Source organism: Mustelus asterias, chromosome 24 (genome assembly GCF_964213995.1).
Source record: "Mustelus asterias chromosome 24, sMusAst1.hap1.1, whole genome shotgun sequence".
Taxonomy (NCBI): Eukaryota; Metazoa; Chordata; class Chondrichthyes; order Carcharhiniformes; family Triakidae; genus Mustelus; species Mustelus asterias.
Window position 1 is genome coordinate 25,415,664 of NC_135824.1, and position 18,444 is coordinate 25,434,107.

An 18,444-nucleotide genomic window follows, 5' to 3' on the forward strand; every position below is an offset into this window, starting at 1 on the left:
AATCACACTTAATTGGCTCCAGTTTTGTCTGTTTCATTTCTGAAGTTTCTATATGCTATCTAGATTAAAATAGATTATCGTCTGTCTGTTATTGGTCACGCGATAGATTGCTAATTACTGCATAGATTTCAGCATTGTCTTTCACTCTTTCTCTATTATGCAAAGTAGAGATTGTGAGGTTGTAATATAGTGGACAATGTAAACCTCAATGAAAATGCAGCAAACCAATGAGGAGGTACTATCTATATGTGTGATCTCATTAAATATTAAGATGGCTGGTTTTCAGCATTGAAACATAACTCTTTTGCATGTGTCAAGGAGTGTGAATTTACAAATCCCAGATTAATTTGTGCAGCTTTACACATGCAGATTGGGAAGAAATGGCTTTATGTACCAATTTTTAAAGATCCTTAAAGTCAATCCAATTACAATATTTTAAATGTGCATGAGATTCCAGATGCTACTTTTCTTCAGTTTTACCATCTACTGCTCTCACGCTATTGTTAAACTTTAGAATCTCTTGCAAGCAAAATGCATTCAGTGACCATTGCAGTAAACCTCTTGAGAGCCTTGTGTATGTTTTCAGTTTGGCTGGGTTGCAAAAGCCAATTTCCTAATGGTTTTCAGGATACCTCTTTAGGGAATGAACTGCTCTGTCTCCAACACTTCAGTATCCCAGGAAAAGTGTTTTGATTCACTCTTTCAGTAAAAGTCAAAATATCTGTCTATATAGCACACTGTGACCATATGCCCACGCATTAAATGGCCACCACACACTTCAACCAGTATGCTATGTAGAGAGTGTGCTGCAACCAGACAACTCTTAGCAGCGAAAATGGAGCTACCATTGAGTGCTTTTGTTTTTCATTTTTGTTAGACGTTCCTATGGCAACGCTGATGCAAAAAATATTTTTGCTAAGAGTGTATGGGGTTTAATTTGAGAAACACTTAACAATTGCCAATCAAGTTCTCTGATAAAAATTAGGCTTGCATGTATCTTGCCAAAAGACACAGAATGATTGTGCAGTGCATTGCTTCCCTAAAAATTGCCTCAACTTGCTCTCATACGTTCACCCTATGTTTTAGGACTTATAGAGTCACCTTTGTACGATGTCAGGCAGCCATCATTCAATGAATGCAGTATGACCCACCAGCCAGGGTGAAGCTGCATTTTGAAAGTGCCTGAATATGTTTATGAAAGAAGAGCGTGCCAAGCTTCCACCTGTGCACTTCTGACATTCGAAATAAGCTGCCAGGGGCACAGAGCTTTGTGAATATGTCCAAGTTCCTTTTGTAAAGTTACATATGGCCCACACTTGGAGTAGAATTCTACTCTGGGTGCTGCATTCTACATTCCACAATAGCTGCTAAAAACTTTAACTATTCACTTTATTACACTTAACTACTTGTTTGCTTGCAAGCAACATTTTTGGCCGTGTTTGAACATGGCTGCTTGCTATCTGATTTTAATTCAAGGAAATGCTGTGTATTTTCTGCACTCATGTACAAGCAAACTAGCCAATTACATTTATTGACAGAATTGGTGATCAGTTTCATTTTTCTTTATTTACCATTCCTCCTTCCACTGCCCAGTCCGTCCCAGTCAGTTCCCCTCAAATAATTCCTGCTCTTGAAGGATGGGACAGTGTAGCTGAAGAATGTCTCCATCGTCAACCTATTGCCAGGTTCAATTTGGCAGTATCAGAAGGCTGATTTTCTGCCATTCCCTTGAAGATATGGCTCAAATGAGCAAAATTACCCATTGGGGAAAGCTTTAATGTAAACTGAAGTTGAGATTGCAGTTTGTCAAGTTTCATTGTCTGAATGCTTATGCTGTAGTTTAAAACAGAACTTTTCGGCCATGCTCCCTCCTTGTTGCATAATCACGTGACTGTCTTTATGGGAAGGATCAAGTCTGTTTTAAAAAGCTTTGTTTGAAATGCAATATAAACCAACCCACGGGTATGAGTAATGCTACGTTTGGTTTTAAATTTGGTCATTTTTACATTTACGTTTCTGATAATCAGGAGGTTCCTCTAAGGTTGCATCCAGTATTTTTTAAATGCACGAACCGGAATGCGCTAGTTTGGCATTGCTTCATATTGTATTTGAAGCGACAGATTTGCTATGATACGAACTGACCTTGTTATCCTCTTGTGTTTCATGTGAAGCATTTTATCCTGTTCTGGTATTCTTCCACCCCACCAGACTTCCTGAGAATCTTAAACAGACTTCCACTTCTCTTAACTTGCAAATTGTTTAGTGAATAGAATAACATCCTTTCAGCAATGGTGGATCTGACAGCAAAGGAAATGGGGCCTAACTGTGTTTTACCTTCTTTGTTTCACCTTCTTTGTTTCACACATAGATTCATTAAAATGATTGCTCTGTTTTTTCCCTTTTTCATCATTACAAATCTGTGTAATATTCCCTAAACTGTAACACTTCATCTGTCTATTGTTATACTTCTTATCACTGAAGATGTTGGTGTAATTATTTTGTCAATCCTTTGTTGAGAATTTTGTTTTGCATGTTGAACTAAATTATTTATTATGTAAAAAGGCAGTATATTTAACCTCTACTGTATTAGAGACCTTGGATAAATAAATTATCTTTTTCCCAAGGAAATAATGCCATATGTCAATGCCATATCCGTAATTTTTCTGCATGACTGGCCATTTCCTTAAATCCTTCTTCCTTCTCCCCTCAACTCCATCAAGTGTAGAGCTTGTGGGTAACTTTCACACAAAGACAATATGTTCAGTTGCCACTGCTGCTTTCCATCCTCCCCCTTACTTGCTGAGCTCATGCTCTTCTCCAGACTTGCCTGTTTCCCCTTGTGCCACCACTGAGCTCATCTTGCCTTGAAGTGAAGTCCACCTCCATTGCCCAAGATTCACTTTTTTGTCCAATGGCTCCATTCCCACTAAGCTGCTGACCACCTAACCTCCCTTCCCAGCCAGTGTGCCAGCTGATGTTCTAAATCGTTCTCTTTCCTCTGGTCCTACCTACCTCCCTTTAAATCCCATCATCACGCCCTCCCTAATAGGGTGGCATAGTGCCCCTCAGTGCCAGGGACCCAGATTCAATTCCCGGGTTGGGTCACTGTCTGTGCAGAGTCTGCACGTTCTCCCCGTGTCTGCGTGGGTTTCCTGCGGGTGCTCCGGTTTCCTCCCACAGTCTGAAAGATGTGCTGGTTAAGTGTATTGGCTGTGCTAATTCTCCCTCAGTGCGTCCAAACAGGCACCGGTGTGTGGCGACTACAGGATTTTCACAGTAAATTCATTGCACTGTTAATGTAAACCTACTTCTGACACTAATAAATAAACTTTCTTAAAATGAATCATCAATGCCTCTAACCTTGCAAACAACCATTCCACCTCCAACCTCCCATTTCCTTCCTCGGCAGTATTTTAAATGACTAACTGGAATTGTTAGACTTCATTTTCTGTTTCATAGCAATTGGAGATGGAGAAATGATACCCAGTGATCACATTCTAAAAATTTTGTACATTTTATCCCAACCGATGTTTGTTTTTGCAGAACTGATCGTAGCCAAGATTTGGAGAATTGTTAATAGAAATAGGTTGTATATTTTTACATGTACTTTTGACTGGAATTAACCTTGCAACAATAGGGCGGCACGGTAGCACAGTGGAGGGCGGGCGGCACAGTAGCACAGTGGAGGGCGGGCGGCACTGTAGCACAGTGGTTAGCACTGCTGCTTCACAGCTCCAGGGTCCCGGGTTCGATTCCCGGCTCGGGTCACTGTCTGTGTGGAGTTTGCACATTCTCCTCGTGTCTGTGTGGGTTTCCTCCGGGTGCTCCGGTTTCCTCCCACAGTCCAAAGATGTGCGGGTTAGGTTGATTGGCCAGGTTAAAAAAATTGCCCCTTAGAGTCCTGGGATGCGTAGGTTAGAGGGATTAGCAGGTAAAATATGTGGGGGTAGGGCCTGGGTGGGATTGTGGTCGGTGCAGACTCGATGGGCCGAATGGCCTCCTTCTGCACTGTAGGGTTTCTATGATTCTATGATTCTATGAATAGGATTAAGAGCTTGTAATAAACCATTTCTTGCGTTTGTTGAAACCTATCCACAATTCCAGAAGTAGCCAAATTTAACATCATGAAAATATTTTTAGTTGCCATTCCTTAAAGCGAGATTTTGATTCTAAATCAAGCTCTTTTGGATGTGAATTCATATCCATGAATCATGAATTTGGACAGGAAATTAGGTTATTTTCTGGAAAAGGAGTGGGAGTGGAAACAAAATGTAACAGTATAGAACGTAGCCTCTACTATAAAAGAATAAAAATACAACTGATAAGTGACAATTAGATTTTAAAAATTTACTGAAATACTTCAATGTCGATCAGAGTATTGAGTACAGGAGGTTATGTTACAACTGTACAAGACATTTGGAGTGCTGCATACAATTCTGGTCGCCCTGCTATAGAAAGGATGTTATTAAACTGGAAAGAAGGCAGAGAAGATTTACAAGGATGTTACTGGGACTGGAGGGTTTGAACTATAAGGAGAGCTGGATAGGCTGGGACTTTTTCCCTGGAGTGTAGGAGGATGAGGGAGACCTTTTATAGAGGTTTATAAAATCATGAGGGGCACAGATAAGGTGAATAGCTAAGGACTTTTCCCCAGGATAGGGATGTCCAAAACTAGAGGGCATGGGTTTAAGGTGAGAAGGAGAAAGATTTGAAAGGGACCTGATGGGCAACTTTTTCACACAGAGGGTTGTGGGTGTATGGAATGAACTGCCAGAGGAGGCGGTGGAGATGAGTACAATTACAACATTATATCTCTATGACTCTATCCAAATTTACTTCTTTTTTTGCTGGAGGGAAAAATGTTTTTTTACATTTTTCCAAAAGGTGTTATCTGTTTCTTTGTGAACGATATGATGAAACCAGTATAAATTGTTTATAATTGTAAATTAGTTCTTTTTGTTTTGAGCAGAAATTGGAGGTCTGAGAGAACTGCAAACCCTTGATGTCTCGACCAATTGCTTGACAACATTGCCGGAGAGTCTTCACCTATGCTTTTCCCTGCAGTACCTGGCAGCTGACCGCAACCACCTCATAGATTTACCTAGACAGCTCTGCATGCTTCAAAACTTGAATGAACTGTCTGTTACTAGCAACAGTTTGAAATGTTTACCACAAGGTAAGTTTCAAGTAGTGCGACCATGGACTACGTGTGAAATGTTCATTAATGTTTCTGAGACGTGCTTTAGGATCTTTTTGCGACTTAAAGGTGTCATTTAAATGCAAATTGTTGTTGAACCTTATTGGCCGGAATGTTACCACTGTTCACGCTGGCAGGATTTTCCCATCCTGCACCAGTGAATGGAGATTTGGCTGCCACCCCCGCCCCCTCCATGGCCAAATTCTCCGACTTCGCTGCAGCGAGATCGTGGCCTGAACAGCAGGGAAGATCGCACCCATTATCTTCATCGAATCTTAAAACTTCAACGGTAACTTTTACTTTTGCTATGATTTCACATCTGTTAACCTTTAGTTTTTGTTTAGGATTCTTTCATGGTGATTCACTATTTCAACTCCCAAGCTATAATAGAATAATTTAAAACACTTAGCATTTTAAATTAAAGTGTTGGTATCATGCCAGTAACAATGTTTATCACACATCCCGTGACAACTTGGCAGTGGATAGCAACCATTTTAATTTTAATGATCAATTTTCTCATATGTGGTGCATGTACAGAGCCACATCGACTGACCCCCCCCCCCCCCCCCCCCTCCACCCGCCTCACATCCCAAACCCCCAAGGGACCCACATCCCTGAATCCCCAGAGGACTCCCCTGCCCATATCCCTAATTCCCCCATTTCCCCTCCCAATTTGGGAGAGCCTGAACTTCCTCGGAGTGGCAATCATAGTTGGATTGCCTCTCCTTTCCTCCTTCCTTAGCTGAAATTGTTTTTGATCCTGTCTCGTCCAACCTTCCGTTTCAAGCTGGGCAAGATCTGGGCAGTGCAGCGCATAGCCGGGGCCTGGCATTGAGGGCTGCTCTATTCGGATACAGGTATGGTTATATGTCCAGTCATGTTTAAAGTTCATAAGGTAAGTGCATAAGATTTGAAGGATGGGGGGGGGGAGCGGAGCTTTGGGGAAGAGCGGTCAGGTCTGGCCTTTGGAGGGGTTAGGGTCAGGTTGGGTCTGGTTTATGGAAGTTGGCATTTGGTAGGTGTTGGGTCTGGCCTTCAGAGGTGGGGGTCAGGTCGGCCCCAAGCCTTGGGAGGAGGAGGGGTTGTTGTTGAGTCGGGCTTTGGGGCCCAGATTGGGAGGGGAGATGGGGGATTAGGGGAATGGGCAGTGGAGTCCTCTGGGGGGGCAGGGGAATGGGCAGTGGAGTCCTCTGGGGGGAGGGGGCAGGGGTGTGGGGGTGGGTCCTTTGGGGGTTTGGGATGTGAGGCGGGTGGGGGGAGGGGAGGGTGGTCGATGTGGGTCTAGTCACCTAGAAGTTGGAAGGGGTTTTAAATTTTTAAAATTTTTATGGGTAACCATTGAAGTAACATGGTTGGAACCAGTGCAGGGCAATTGTCCAGGTGAAATTTGCAGTTCTGAGCATTTGCCATGCAATCCTTACCTGTGAATCTCGTGGGTGGGGTTGAGGGAGTTGTTGGTGGTTCCCCTGCACATCTTTGGGGTATCCACTCCATACAATTCCCTGGAGCTTGGAAGTGCACCTCTGTAATGTAACTTGGGTATGAGAGAGAATTTTCTGTGAATTCATGTAAACCATTCTAGGTGGGTGAACACATTCTCTACTATGTTGGATTCTTCAACATCTTACTCTAATTATCAGGGAATTGTTTGTATGATAGAAAGGCTCATCTTGCATTGAATCCAGGAACCTTCCATCAGATCAGTGCCGTCCATGGATTTTTTTTGTGATAAATTTGGATTCAGCTTCATCTTACAGCTGAAGAAAAAGTAGTGTTAAATACATGAGGCAGATCCAGGAAAACCTAAAATTGGGCACCTGAATAGAGTTTGTATTTTTTAACCATCTTATATTTTCAGAAGATACTGGGCAAAGATTACTAAGGAAGTTGACCTGAAAAAATGCGTATGATTTCAATGACTAAGACTGTATTTTAGCGATAGCTAGACAAATGTTACTAGCTTTCTTGACTATGCTTACTATCTACCCATCAGCCACGGTTGAATGATGGAGCAGACTCGATGGATCGAGTGGCCTAATTCTGCTCCTATGTCTTCTGATCTTACCCAATCACTAAAAAAAGGAGAAATTCTCTGCCAATCATTAAAAAAAGTAGAAATTCTCTGATACACTTTGAAAAAAATACTTTGCTCAAGCGCTGAACTGAGAAGTGAAGTTTTCACAGATTATCTGCATAATATGGAAATTGACCATGCTTTACTTCTTGGGAAGGTTCCTTGGGGAATGAGTGCAAATGTTTAAGAAGAATATAAATAACTTGAATTTTTTTTGATGTCTTAAATTCAATTGTGGGCTGTTGCCTCAGAAACCTTTACATATTTTTCAGTTTCTCCCATTACCATGCCAAATAATGGAGTAATGAGGTGGCTTTGTGGCCAGGAAGAGGAAAAGATCTTCAGGGCAGAAGGGGTCCTTTGAGTTGTGTCTCAGGCTGGCAAGGCCACATTTGTTTCCCATCTCTGGTTAACCTAAGAGGTTGGTGCTGGCCTTCACCTTACAATTCTTGATGCTGATGGCTTTCACTAGTGAATTACAGAATTATGACCCAGAGCTGAGGAAGGAACATCAGTATATGTCCAGGTCACAATAAAATGTGACTAGGAGGAGATCCTGCAGGACATCTGTCTTTGGGGGCGAGTTGGTCTCAGCAGGCATAGGCCATATGGTGCGAGCTAATCTCCGCCAGGTTGTCTCATTTTGCTTCAGACTTGGACCGGGCCTTTATTCCAAAATGATATTACTTGTTTAGCATCGAGCAAAGCAGAACATAGAAACATAGAAAATAGAAGCAAGAGTAGGCCATTTGGTCCTTTGAACCTGCTCCGCTATTCATTTTGATCATGGCGGATCATCAAAATCAGTATCCTGATCCTGCCTTTCCCCCTTATCCCTTGATCCCTTTAGCCCCAAGGATTATATCTAATTTCTTCTTGAAATCACACAATGTTTTTGCCTCAACGACTTTCTATGGCAGCCATGATGTGGAGATGCCGGCGTTGGACTGGGGTGGGCACAGTAAGAAGTCTCACAACACCAGGTTTACGGTCAAAATGTTTATTTAGAATCACGAGCTTTTGGAGTTTTGTGAGACTTCTTATTGTACTTTCTGTGGTAATGAATTCCACAGATTCACCACTCTCTTGGTAAAGAAATTTCTCCTCATTTCAGTCCTAAAAGGTTTACCCCTTATCCTCAAAAATGACCCCTTGACCCCACCATCGGGAACATTCTTTCTGAATCTACCCTGTCTAATCCTGTTAGAATTTTCTAAGTTTCTATGAGGTCCCCTCTCACGTGTCTAAATTCCAATTAATACAATCCTAACCAACTTAGTCTCTCCTCATATGATAGACATGCCATCCCAGGAATCAGCCTAGTAAACCTTCACTGTACTCCCTCTATAGAAAGGATATCCTTCCTCAGATAAGGGCACCAAAACTGCATACAATACCCCGGGGTATGGCCTCACCAATGCCCTGTACAGTTGCAGTAATGATGTGGAGATGCCGGCGTTGGACTGGGGTGAACACAGTAAGAGGTTAACACCAGGTTAAAGTCCAACAGGTTTATTTGGTAGCAAATACCATTAGCTTTCGGAGCGCTGCTCCTTCATCAGATGGAGTGGAAATGTGCTCTCAAACAGGGCACAGAGACACAAAATCAAGTTACAGAATACTGATTAGAATGCAAATCCCTGTAGTCATAGAAATCATATCATAGAAACCCTACAGTGCAGAAGGAGGCCATTCGGCCCATCGAGTCTGCCCGACCACAATCCCACCCAGGCCCTACCCCCACATATTTACCCGCTAATCCCTCTAACTACGCATCTCAGGGACAATTTTTAACCTGGCCAATCAACATAACCCGCACATCTTTGGACTGTGGGAGGAAACCGGAGCACCCGGAGGAAACCCACGCAGACACGAGGAGAATGTGCAAACTCCACACAGACAGTGACCCGAGCCGGGAATCGAACCCGGGACCCTGGAGCTGTGAAGCAGCAGTGCTAACCACTGTGCTACCGTGCCGCCCCATACCGATTCGCATTCTAATCAGTATTCTGTAACTTGATTTTGTGTCTCTGTGCCCTGTTTGAGAGCACATTTCCACTCCATCTGACGAAGGAGCAGCGCTCCGAAAGCTAATGGTATTTGCTACCAAATAAACCTGTTGGACTTTAACCTGGTGTTGTTAAAATTCTTACAGTTGCAGTAAAACATCCCTATTGCTATACTCAAATCCTCTTGCACTGAAGGCCAACATACCATTTGCTTTCTTTACTACCTGCTGTACCTGCGTGCTTACTGTCAGTGACTGATGCATGAGGACACCAAGGCCTTGCTGAGTATCTACCTCTCTCAATTTACACCCGTTCAAATGGTAATCTGCCTTTCTATTTTTGCTACCGAAGTGGATATCCTCATACTTATCCACATTATACTGCGTCTGCCAGTTTTCACTAGTCTTTTTTTCCTTGCTGCTAAATTAGCAACGTGAATGCACCCTGACATCCAAGCTGTTATTATGTGTTGTAAAGAATCCTTTTCATTGTATTTCAAAGCTACGAGGCCCCTGTGAAAAATGCATGATGATTTTATGAAATCCTGATCTTATTAATTCATCCAAGACTTATAGCTGTTTCAGCAGAAGCTGTTAAAGGTTTCACTTCAATTTACAGCTTATTAGTTAAATAAATTATCCATCGCAGATGGAAATGAGCCATGTCTAAAGTGGTCATCTGCTTCATTATTTCTTTAGCATTTTGCCTGTGAAGTGTGACCAGATAGTTGATTTGAAAATTATCACGTCCACTCCACATTGAGTCAAATTTGATTTTGGTTGTGTACAGGCATGTTAGTTTTACTTGCCGGAATGCATTAAGCCCTGTATTGTGTAATGATCACGAACTCATCATTTTGTTACGGTGTAAAAGAATTGGTTCAGGCTGAGTACAGCTCAAGTTTTTCTCAACTTATTGATTATTAAAGTCTTACATTTTCACTGCAGAAATTGATTATCATTAATTTTGCAAAGTATGGAGATTGAAAGCCAAGTGTGAATAATTCATTTTTTAAAGAAGGTTTTAAAATAAGATATTCAGAGCTTAGTCCTTTTAGTTCTCGAGATAAGATTGACGGCCCAGATTGTCCACAGACTGACCATACTTTTCTGTGGAAGGTGGGTGGGGTAGCAGGTAGGTTGTTTGGGGGGGGGGGAGGCGGGGTTGGTTGGGTCAGATTTGGGAGGGGGTTAGTCGGATGGTGGGGGTAATCTAGGGCAGGGTAGCAGGTAGGTTGTGTTGTGGGGGTGGTTAGTTGGATCAGATTTGTGGGGGAGTTAGTTGGATGGTGGGGGTGATCTAGTCTGTTGAGAGGGGTTGTTCAGGAATGGCATGGCCTAGAGTGGTAATTGATTCCTGTCTGCTAGGTGGCTTGAGGGGGTCGGTTGGTAGGTTGAAGGGTAGCTGTGGAATTGGAGAGGGGGTGGGTACTCAGTGTGAGTAATTGGGGGGTCAGTTCTGTCGTTAGCCAAGAGTTAGATTTGGACTTTTCTGGTCAGGATGTCCTGGGCAACTATCTAGGTAGGTATTTGGGAACTATCCGAAGTCTTGAGTCTAGCTCCGAGTTGAAGAGTTATGGAGGGTCATGGGGAATACCCTTTGGAAGTTCAGACTACTGACAGTAGGTCAGTGTGCGAGGTTCCAACCTTAGGATGTGTACCTCAACAAGGCATTCAAAGATCATGTTTGCACTGAATGGAATAGGTGGATGGTTGATGGAGACAAAAACCTTTGCGAAGTGTGGAAATATGCGTGCTGCCTCGCTTGATGTTTTGCAAGGTTTCATCATCAAATTGTAGGAAGCTATTAATGCACGGACTGTTACCAGATCATTCTGGGACAGCACGGTGCACAGTGGTCAGCACTGCTGCCGCACAGCGCCAGGGACCTGGGTTCAATTCCGCCTTGGATGACTGTCTGTGTTGAGTTTGCATGTTCTCCCCGTGCCTGCGTGGGTTTCCTCCAGGTGCTTCAGTTTTCCCACAGTCCAGAGATGTGTAGGTTAGGTTGATTGGCTATGCTAGAATTGACCCTTAGTGTCCCAAGATGTGTAGGTTAGGGGAATTATCAGGGTAAATACGTGGGGTTATGGGGATAGGACCTGGGTATGATGCTTTGTGGGAGAGTCAGTGTAGACTCACTGGGCCAGATGGCCTCTTTCTGCATTGTAGGGATTCAGTGATTCAAAAAAATGAAAGTGTCCAATTCCTTAGATGGAGAGGAGGATGATTTATTGTGGAAAGATAGCTCTGAAACCTGAAGTGCCAAATCAGATGCAGAGTGGGATAAGATGTGGTTGCGAACGGATGGTGCCTCAGCCAAAGTGACTCAATGAATTCGAAGAACTCTTTGTTAGTTGCCAAGAACAATGAGTTTGATGGCTTTTAAAATACTTTTAAAAATGGTTAGAGGTATCCGTATAGAATTAATTAATTCAATTGATTTAATTACCAGTGTGATTTTTTTTTTTACATTTCAAAATGGCGACCATCTACACCTACACTGGTTCACATTTTCTATTGGCATGTAATTTATCCTCTGAAATCTCGAAAAATCATTCCAAAAAAGGGAGCTGCTTTATATGCCTAATCTACTGTATGTCCCACCAGTGGAACTTCGAGTTTGGGCAGTAAAACCTGCTTCTGCTGTGATCGGCAGTTGTGAAGTCTCACTATATACTGAGCCAATAGGAACTTTCAATGCATGTGATTGTTTGTTAATTGGCCATTGTAGGTGCTTTCTGGGAATTCCTGCTGCTCAATGCATTGCAAAGACCTGTTTAAGAATCTCGGAAAGGCTACTGAATCGATAATTAATGGTTTTGCATCAATTCCCAAAGGTTTATGAAGTTGATTCACCTATATAACCAGTTTAGCCACCAGTTGAAATCTGGAGATTTGCTCCTAGTTTGTGAACACGGTAGAGGATCCAATGTCTGATTCTCTGGTCTTTTGTATGTTATTTTGCAACAATGCCATCTGCTTTTCAGTGGACGTAAAAGGAGGTCAACTGTGAGGTGGGGGTAGGGGTGAACAAGATTTGTGTCTTGTTATGAAATATCATAACTCTTGGAGCTTGGACTTTCTTAGAGCAGACGTTTGAGGTTCTGAAACGACGCTTCCATTGCCTGGATTGATCCAGAGTTGCTTTACAGTATGCTTCTGAATTTGTTGCAGAGATGATGGTGATTTGCCATATGCTGTAAAGGAGAGGGAGCTTGCGAGCCAGTACGATTGGAGCTAGACATAGGTGGTGAAGAAAATGAATGAATAGCTGAACATTTAAATGTAGCGTAGGGCCGCACTCCAACTTTTAGCAAGTAATTTTCTTTCACTCGTTGAATTGTAAGCCTGCGATGGCGCAACACAACTGAGAAGCAGAGAAGATATTAACAGTAACATCCTTCCTCATTACACCAAACTTTCCACAGTTGCCAAACATTCAGCTAAACCCCCAAACCACCTGCATTTTTATGCACTTCAGGATCTGTAAAGAACAGGGGCAGTTGGCGGGTTTCACTAACACTTGAGGATGGTCACACGAATTGATATTACTGAAGGGGTATTCCTGGGAATATAGGAATTAGCAGAAGTTGGCAAATTCAGCCCATTGAGCCTCCTCCGTCATTCAATCAGATCATGGCTGATCTCTCCCTGATCTCAAATTCACCTCCCTACCTGTTCCTTATATCCCTTTAACCCGTTTTTTTTATCAGCGATATATATATCTCCTCCTTGAAACCATTTTATGATTCCGATTCCACCGCGCTATGGGGCAGCAAGTTCCACAAATTCATCACCCTCTGTGAGAAGTAGTTCCTCCTCACCTCAGTTTTAAATCTGCCACCTCTCATGATAGTATGTAATTCTTTCGTTTCACCATTGCTTTGTACAAACCACAGAGAAACACCGTTAAAAAAAATACTGCTGATTCTCGTGAATTTCTGCTGGGAGATCAGAAAAACCGCTGCTGGAATTTCTGGGAGGAAACTGAAAATTCCAACCCCTTTCCCCTACCCAGGGAAATGCTACCTCATGATTAGTTTAATAAATGACTTCCTCAACCTCTGTAAGAAGTCTCACGACACCAGGTTAAAGTCCAGCAGGTTTATTTGGTATCACAAGCTTTCGGAGTGCTGCTCCTTCATCAGGTGAGTTTCATCAAATAAACCTATTGGACTTTAACCTGGTGTCGTGAGACTTCTTACTGTGCCCACCCCAGTCCAATGCTGGCATCTCCACATCACTCCTCAACCTCAACTCCTTTGATCAAAAGTGACCTAATTAAACATTCAGCAGTTTGTTTTGCATTTACAGTCAATCCCTTACCCTTACAGAATTGTAGTGTGTTCCTGCCATGGCTAGTCTTGATATTAATCAAGAAAATTTCTATTATTTTACAAACAAGCCATGGGCCAAGCAGTTACCTGCAAGTTGCATGTGCCATGCCCAAGTCGGCCCATTTGAGCTACATTGTATGCGCTTTCATGCAAAAAAGGTTCGACGCTCTTAGGTAAATCGCCTGAGCAATACAAAAGAAAAATTAGCAGGTACGCTGGTCTACAGTTAATGGTTTATATTATATGTTGAATTTTTTTATTGAACAAATAGGGTTTTATGCTTTTCTACTCTACTCCTCAGAGACTGGAATTGCAAACATGAAATGCTGGCACACAGGCACTTGCAGTGAATCAAAAAAAAAAGGCCTGGATATTAGCTTGAATATGAACCTTTAATTGAATAAGGCTGTTGAAAATCATTTCCCAGGTGGGCTTTAGAATCGTTTGGAAAAATAAAGGAAATTAAATTGTGCTGCAGCATGAGAGAACAGTGTCTTCATGTTGTACACTGGGAGAATAATCTTGGTGCATGTTGGAAAATTCTCCACCCTGTCTGTACTTTGATTGTAGCATCCAACAAATTGCTGACAGACCGATATCTGTGAGAAAAGAGTTCACTTAAAGCCTCCGTGCTTTTGTGAGAGGCTAAAGCTTTGAAGTGCAACCCTCATCATAAATACCCTAAAACGCAGAAGGAAATTTTAGAGGCTACGTTAATCCTATTGTGAAGTACCTAAATTTTTAATGCTTGTTATGTTGGAAACCTTAATTAGGACCCTTAATCAGCAGGCCGAGGGGAATATTACGACGAAAAGAATGGCCAAATATTTTTCTCAATTTCGTTGGTTGAGTTTCAGTTTTGGGAAGTTTTTGAGACTGATTAGTTTTTTATTTTAGCCCATTAAATGTGACATCAGATGGTGGCAGATGGGAATGATTTTTAATATAAACATAATAGTATTCACATAATAAATACATATTTAATATAACATTTATCCAAATGCCCCAGATTTGTATACACATGAGTTGTTCTGAGGTAGGGAGACAGCAGCAGGTTCACTCTCTATTAGGTTTATTTCCTCCCTGTGAGGACGCACCTGCCATTCACTCTGTACCTTCCCACAACAGCATGGAATGCGCCACATGGAGAATGAAAGAACAAATCCACATCCTGTATGAAAGTGGCACAGAATGTTAGAGCTTCATCACGCTGTGCCACTGCACCTGCTCATCATGACATAATTTTTCTTCCACTAAGGCCGCTTCATAATCATAATATGAAGACAAAGAGTGAGCTTCAGCATCTGATACCTTGATTGTTGCAGGGGAGCCAGTCGCCTGCTACCCTTAATATTGTGCCTGCAGGTTGGTGTGACCGTGGGCTCACATCCAAATTGCTTAGGGTTTGCAATTATTTTCCTTCCACCAGATATTTGAGGATCTTTTAATCATAGGCAACAGTCGTCTCACTCGGTTTAAGAAGGACATTTTTATTTTGTACGCATCCTTTCGAAAATCCCTCCTTTTTGTAGGATCCAGCCCTCATGATATTCAAGCCCACATGTCTATGAGATATCGGCACCACGGCAGTAACTTGCTCTCAGGAAGACTAGTGTGCTTCACAGCATGAGGTCAGCTAGATGCACAAGAGTACTCTGGATTTTAGTTGCTGATTTCTCTTTTTAGACAGTTACTTGCATTGGCCAACATCCCATGCTTAACTGCTTCCTGAGGTCTTTAACTTTTTGCCTCAATCAATCCATAATACTAAAAACTTTCTTCCATCTTATCCCATAAACTGTTAGAAAGTGTGCATGGCTGATTTTATTTTCCCCTGCTGGGACTTTTATGTGTTTGTTTTATTACAGCTATCCTCTTGGGTACAATTGTTTTTGGAGTCTACCTACGGATGTGGAAGATCTCAACTTGAAGCAAATATTGCTTACTGTAGTCAGTTTGTTTTACCAGAGGAGACTTTTGAAAAAGAAGTATGATCTCACCTTTCCCTGCCATATTTCTCCTCCAACATCTCATGGGTCTGAAAATCTTGGAGCAATCGCAACCCAATCTTAATTTTGTTATAATCGTGTCACCATTATTGCTGCCACAGCTACAGAGGCGTAGTATTTTTGAGATCAACATGCCAGCACTAACTCAAAGTAGACCTATTGCAGTATTTACTGTTTGATTCTGCCCGCCAATAATCTGTGATTTTGGGGTATGAAGCAGTAACTTTGGAGCCCAAAATATATTTAGATCTTCATTCAAGAACAGTTCTTCAGAGTTTAGCCATTGGGAAATATTAAACAACATGTAATTTACTTCTAGCTTTGGATGGGTGTGTGTGTTTTAGAATTTTTATGTCTTAATGCATTTTCTTGCATCTTTGAGCATCAAGTCTCTAAATATTAATCTCAGAAATCAGTGATCATTTTTACTAGTTTTTAATTAAATGTTTATGCCTGTTTTTATGCCGATAATCTTTTCCCTGCTTTTAAATTACATTTTTCCAGTTATATGCAATAGAAAAGTTATATTTTCCAATCACAAACCAGCAAAAGAAAAGTGATACAATAACAGTGGTAATTCCTCACCCACTCTTTGAGGGACAGCCAAAAACAGAAATTCACAATCATGAATTGTCGATCAACCTAAACTTGGCTCTGGCACCATCTCCTTTCTCATCTCTGTTTTACACCCTTTTATCACAAACAGCATGATGCCCTCTGTTGGGCCTCAGAATATTCTCTTCATCCCCTCCACCTGCATACTTCCAGTCAACCTGTTGATTCCCCATTTTCTGAGGTCAGATATAAGGACTCCAATATTAACAACATGCACAGAAATGCATGTTTAAAAGTTAACGCAAGGCTGAATTGTATATGTAAAGTGTGTGTCTCCCTTTGATCTTTTAACACTTGCTGAAATTAAGTGGCGAATGAGTGAGTGGTGCAGTAGTTGAGAAATAGCAGCCACAACATAGTTACATGTAACATAAAAACAGAAAAGGATAAAGAGGTGGAAGGGTAAAAGGCAAAGTGTATGGAGGCTGGAAAATATGTGACCCAAATTAACTAGATAGTTCAGTTTGCAAAGAACAATGGATTAGAGTAGGAAAACTAACTATATTGGAGATGGAGCACAGTTTGATATGGTTGAAAGAGGAAGAAGGTTCTCAATTGAGTGTCATGATTGAAAGTAAACAAACCTAAAAGATACATGCTAAAACTAGGTGTAACAAAATCATAAAAGATATAGAAATACAGTGTGAAGGTTAAAAGGAAGATTGAAAGGGCAGCAAGAAAATATGAAAATGACAAGTTAACAGGAAATAGGATTTCTAAGCCTATTTTAAACAAGAATAGAAACAGTAGGACTGCTTTGTGAAGGAGATAAAATCTAGCTGTGACGCATGAAAGCATGCCCAATAGATTGAAATGAGAATGACGACTACCAGCGGAGAAATAATTGTGGAATAAGAGCAGAAAAATAATTTGTATTAAAATAATGTAGAACATAAAGTAGGCATGTTACCCTGATGGTATACATTGCAGACTATTGAAGGAAGTCAAAGAAGAGATAGCAAAGGCTCTGACCAACGTTTTTCAATCCTGATATAAATATTATGTCAGTGAACTAGAAATAAATCAACATTATCTTGAAAACCCAGTATTGGTGGAAGTAGGTAGTTTGACCCAAGTACTTTCTGAGTTTCCCCCAAGTTTTAAATGCTTAAACGATAAACGTGATGCACATATGTAACTAAAGAATCGCCTTCTCAATTAGTATTAACTTGTGACTCTTAGACCCATTAAAGAATAATTGATTGGCCTTGATGGAGATTGCAAGATCCTGGCTCAGAAATTAAAGCAGATCCCGTGGTACAGTGCCATGGTGGTTAGTGCTGCTGCCTCACAATGCCAAGGACCCGGGCTATTTTCCAGCCTTGGGTGACTGTCTGTGTGGAGTTTGCACGTTCTTCCCATGTCTGCGTGGGTTTCCTCCGCGAGCTCCGCTTTCCTCCCACAGTCCAAAGGTATGCAGGTTAGGTGGATTGGCCATGCTTATCAGCTTGGCTCATGTAGACCAGGCCCAGGACAGGGTGGTTTGGTCGCGCGCCCTGTCGCGCGCCCTGTCTTGTCAGCCTGGATCTGAAATGTCTCAACTTGTTGAGACTCTGAATTTGATTTGATTGAATTGGAAAAGTATAATTGCCCCTTAGTGTAGGTTAGGGGGATTATCGGGATAGGGTCTGGGCGAGATGCTCTGTCGGAGAGTCAGTGCAGACCCGATGGGCCGAATGGCCTCCTTCTGCTCTGTTGGGATTCTATGGTTCTAGAATAAATTCAGGAGCCCCCACATTAAGTTGGACATATTGAGATTCTAATGATAAATGATCCAGTTTCAATGTATTGTTCATTACCCCTATGGTTCTGATCAAATATTTACCCTGTTTTTGAAAAGTTCTGAACGAAATCATCTGATTTGGAAGAAACTATCTAACAAATTCGCACTATATTGATAACACCACTTTGAAAACATTGGTTATAGTGCACTTAATCTCTGTTGCTTGGAGTACCACACGGATAATAAAATGTATCTTGTACTGTTTCAAATCCTGTTTCTGTAACTTTATTTTGTGGAACAACTGTGTCTTTAGCCATTCCTTAAATCGTAATTTCTCCTTCATGATCTTGTGACCACAGCTTTGCTAAGTTTTGCCTGTGCACTAGTCTGTACTTGAAGTACGTGGATGCTATCAGTTTATTCTATACCCCAATTTAGCACGAAACTGCTAATTTCTGGAAATGGCAGCTGCTATCTT

General features: G+C 41.7%; 1 protein-coding gene across 4 annotated transcripts in view; it reads left to right on the forward strand.

Moving 5' to 3' along the window:
* Positions 1 to 18,444, forward strand: part of lrrc28 (leucine rich repeat containing 28) — a 64,843-nt gene that overhangs the window by 26,776 nt on the left and 19,623 nt on the right. For all 4 annotated transcript variants that reach the window (XM_078241481.1, XM_078241479.1, XM_078241480.1 and 1 more), the window contains one exon: positions 4,970 to 5,176. In XM_078241481.1, the coding sequence (XP_078097607.1) occupies positions 4,970 to 5,176 (207 nt within the window). The remainder of the gene's footprint in view (positions 1 to 4,969; positions 5,177 to 18,444) is intronic.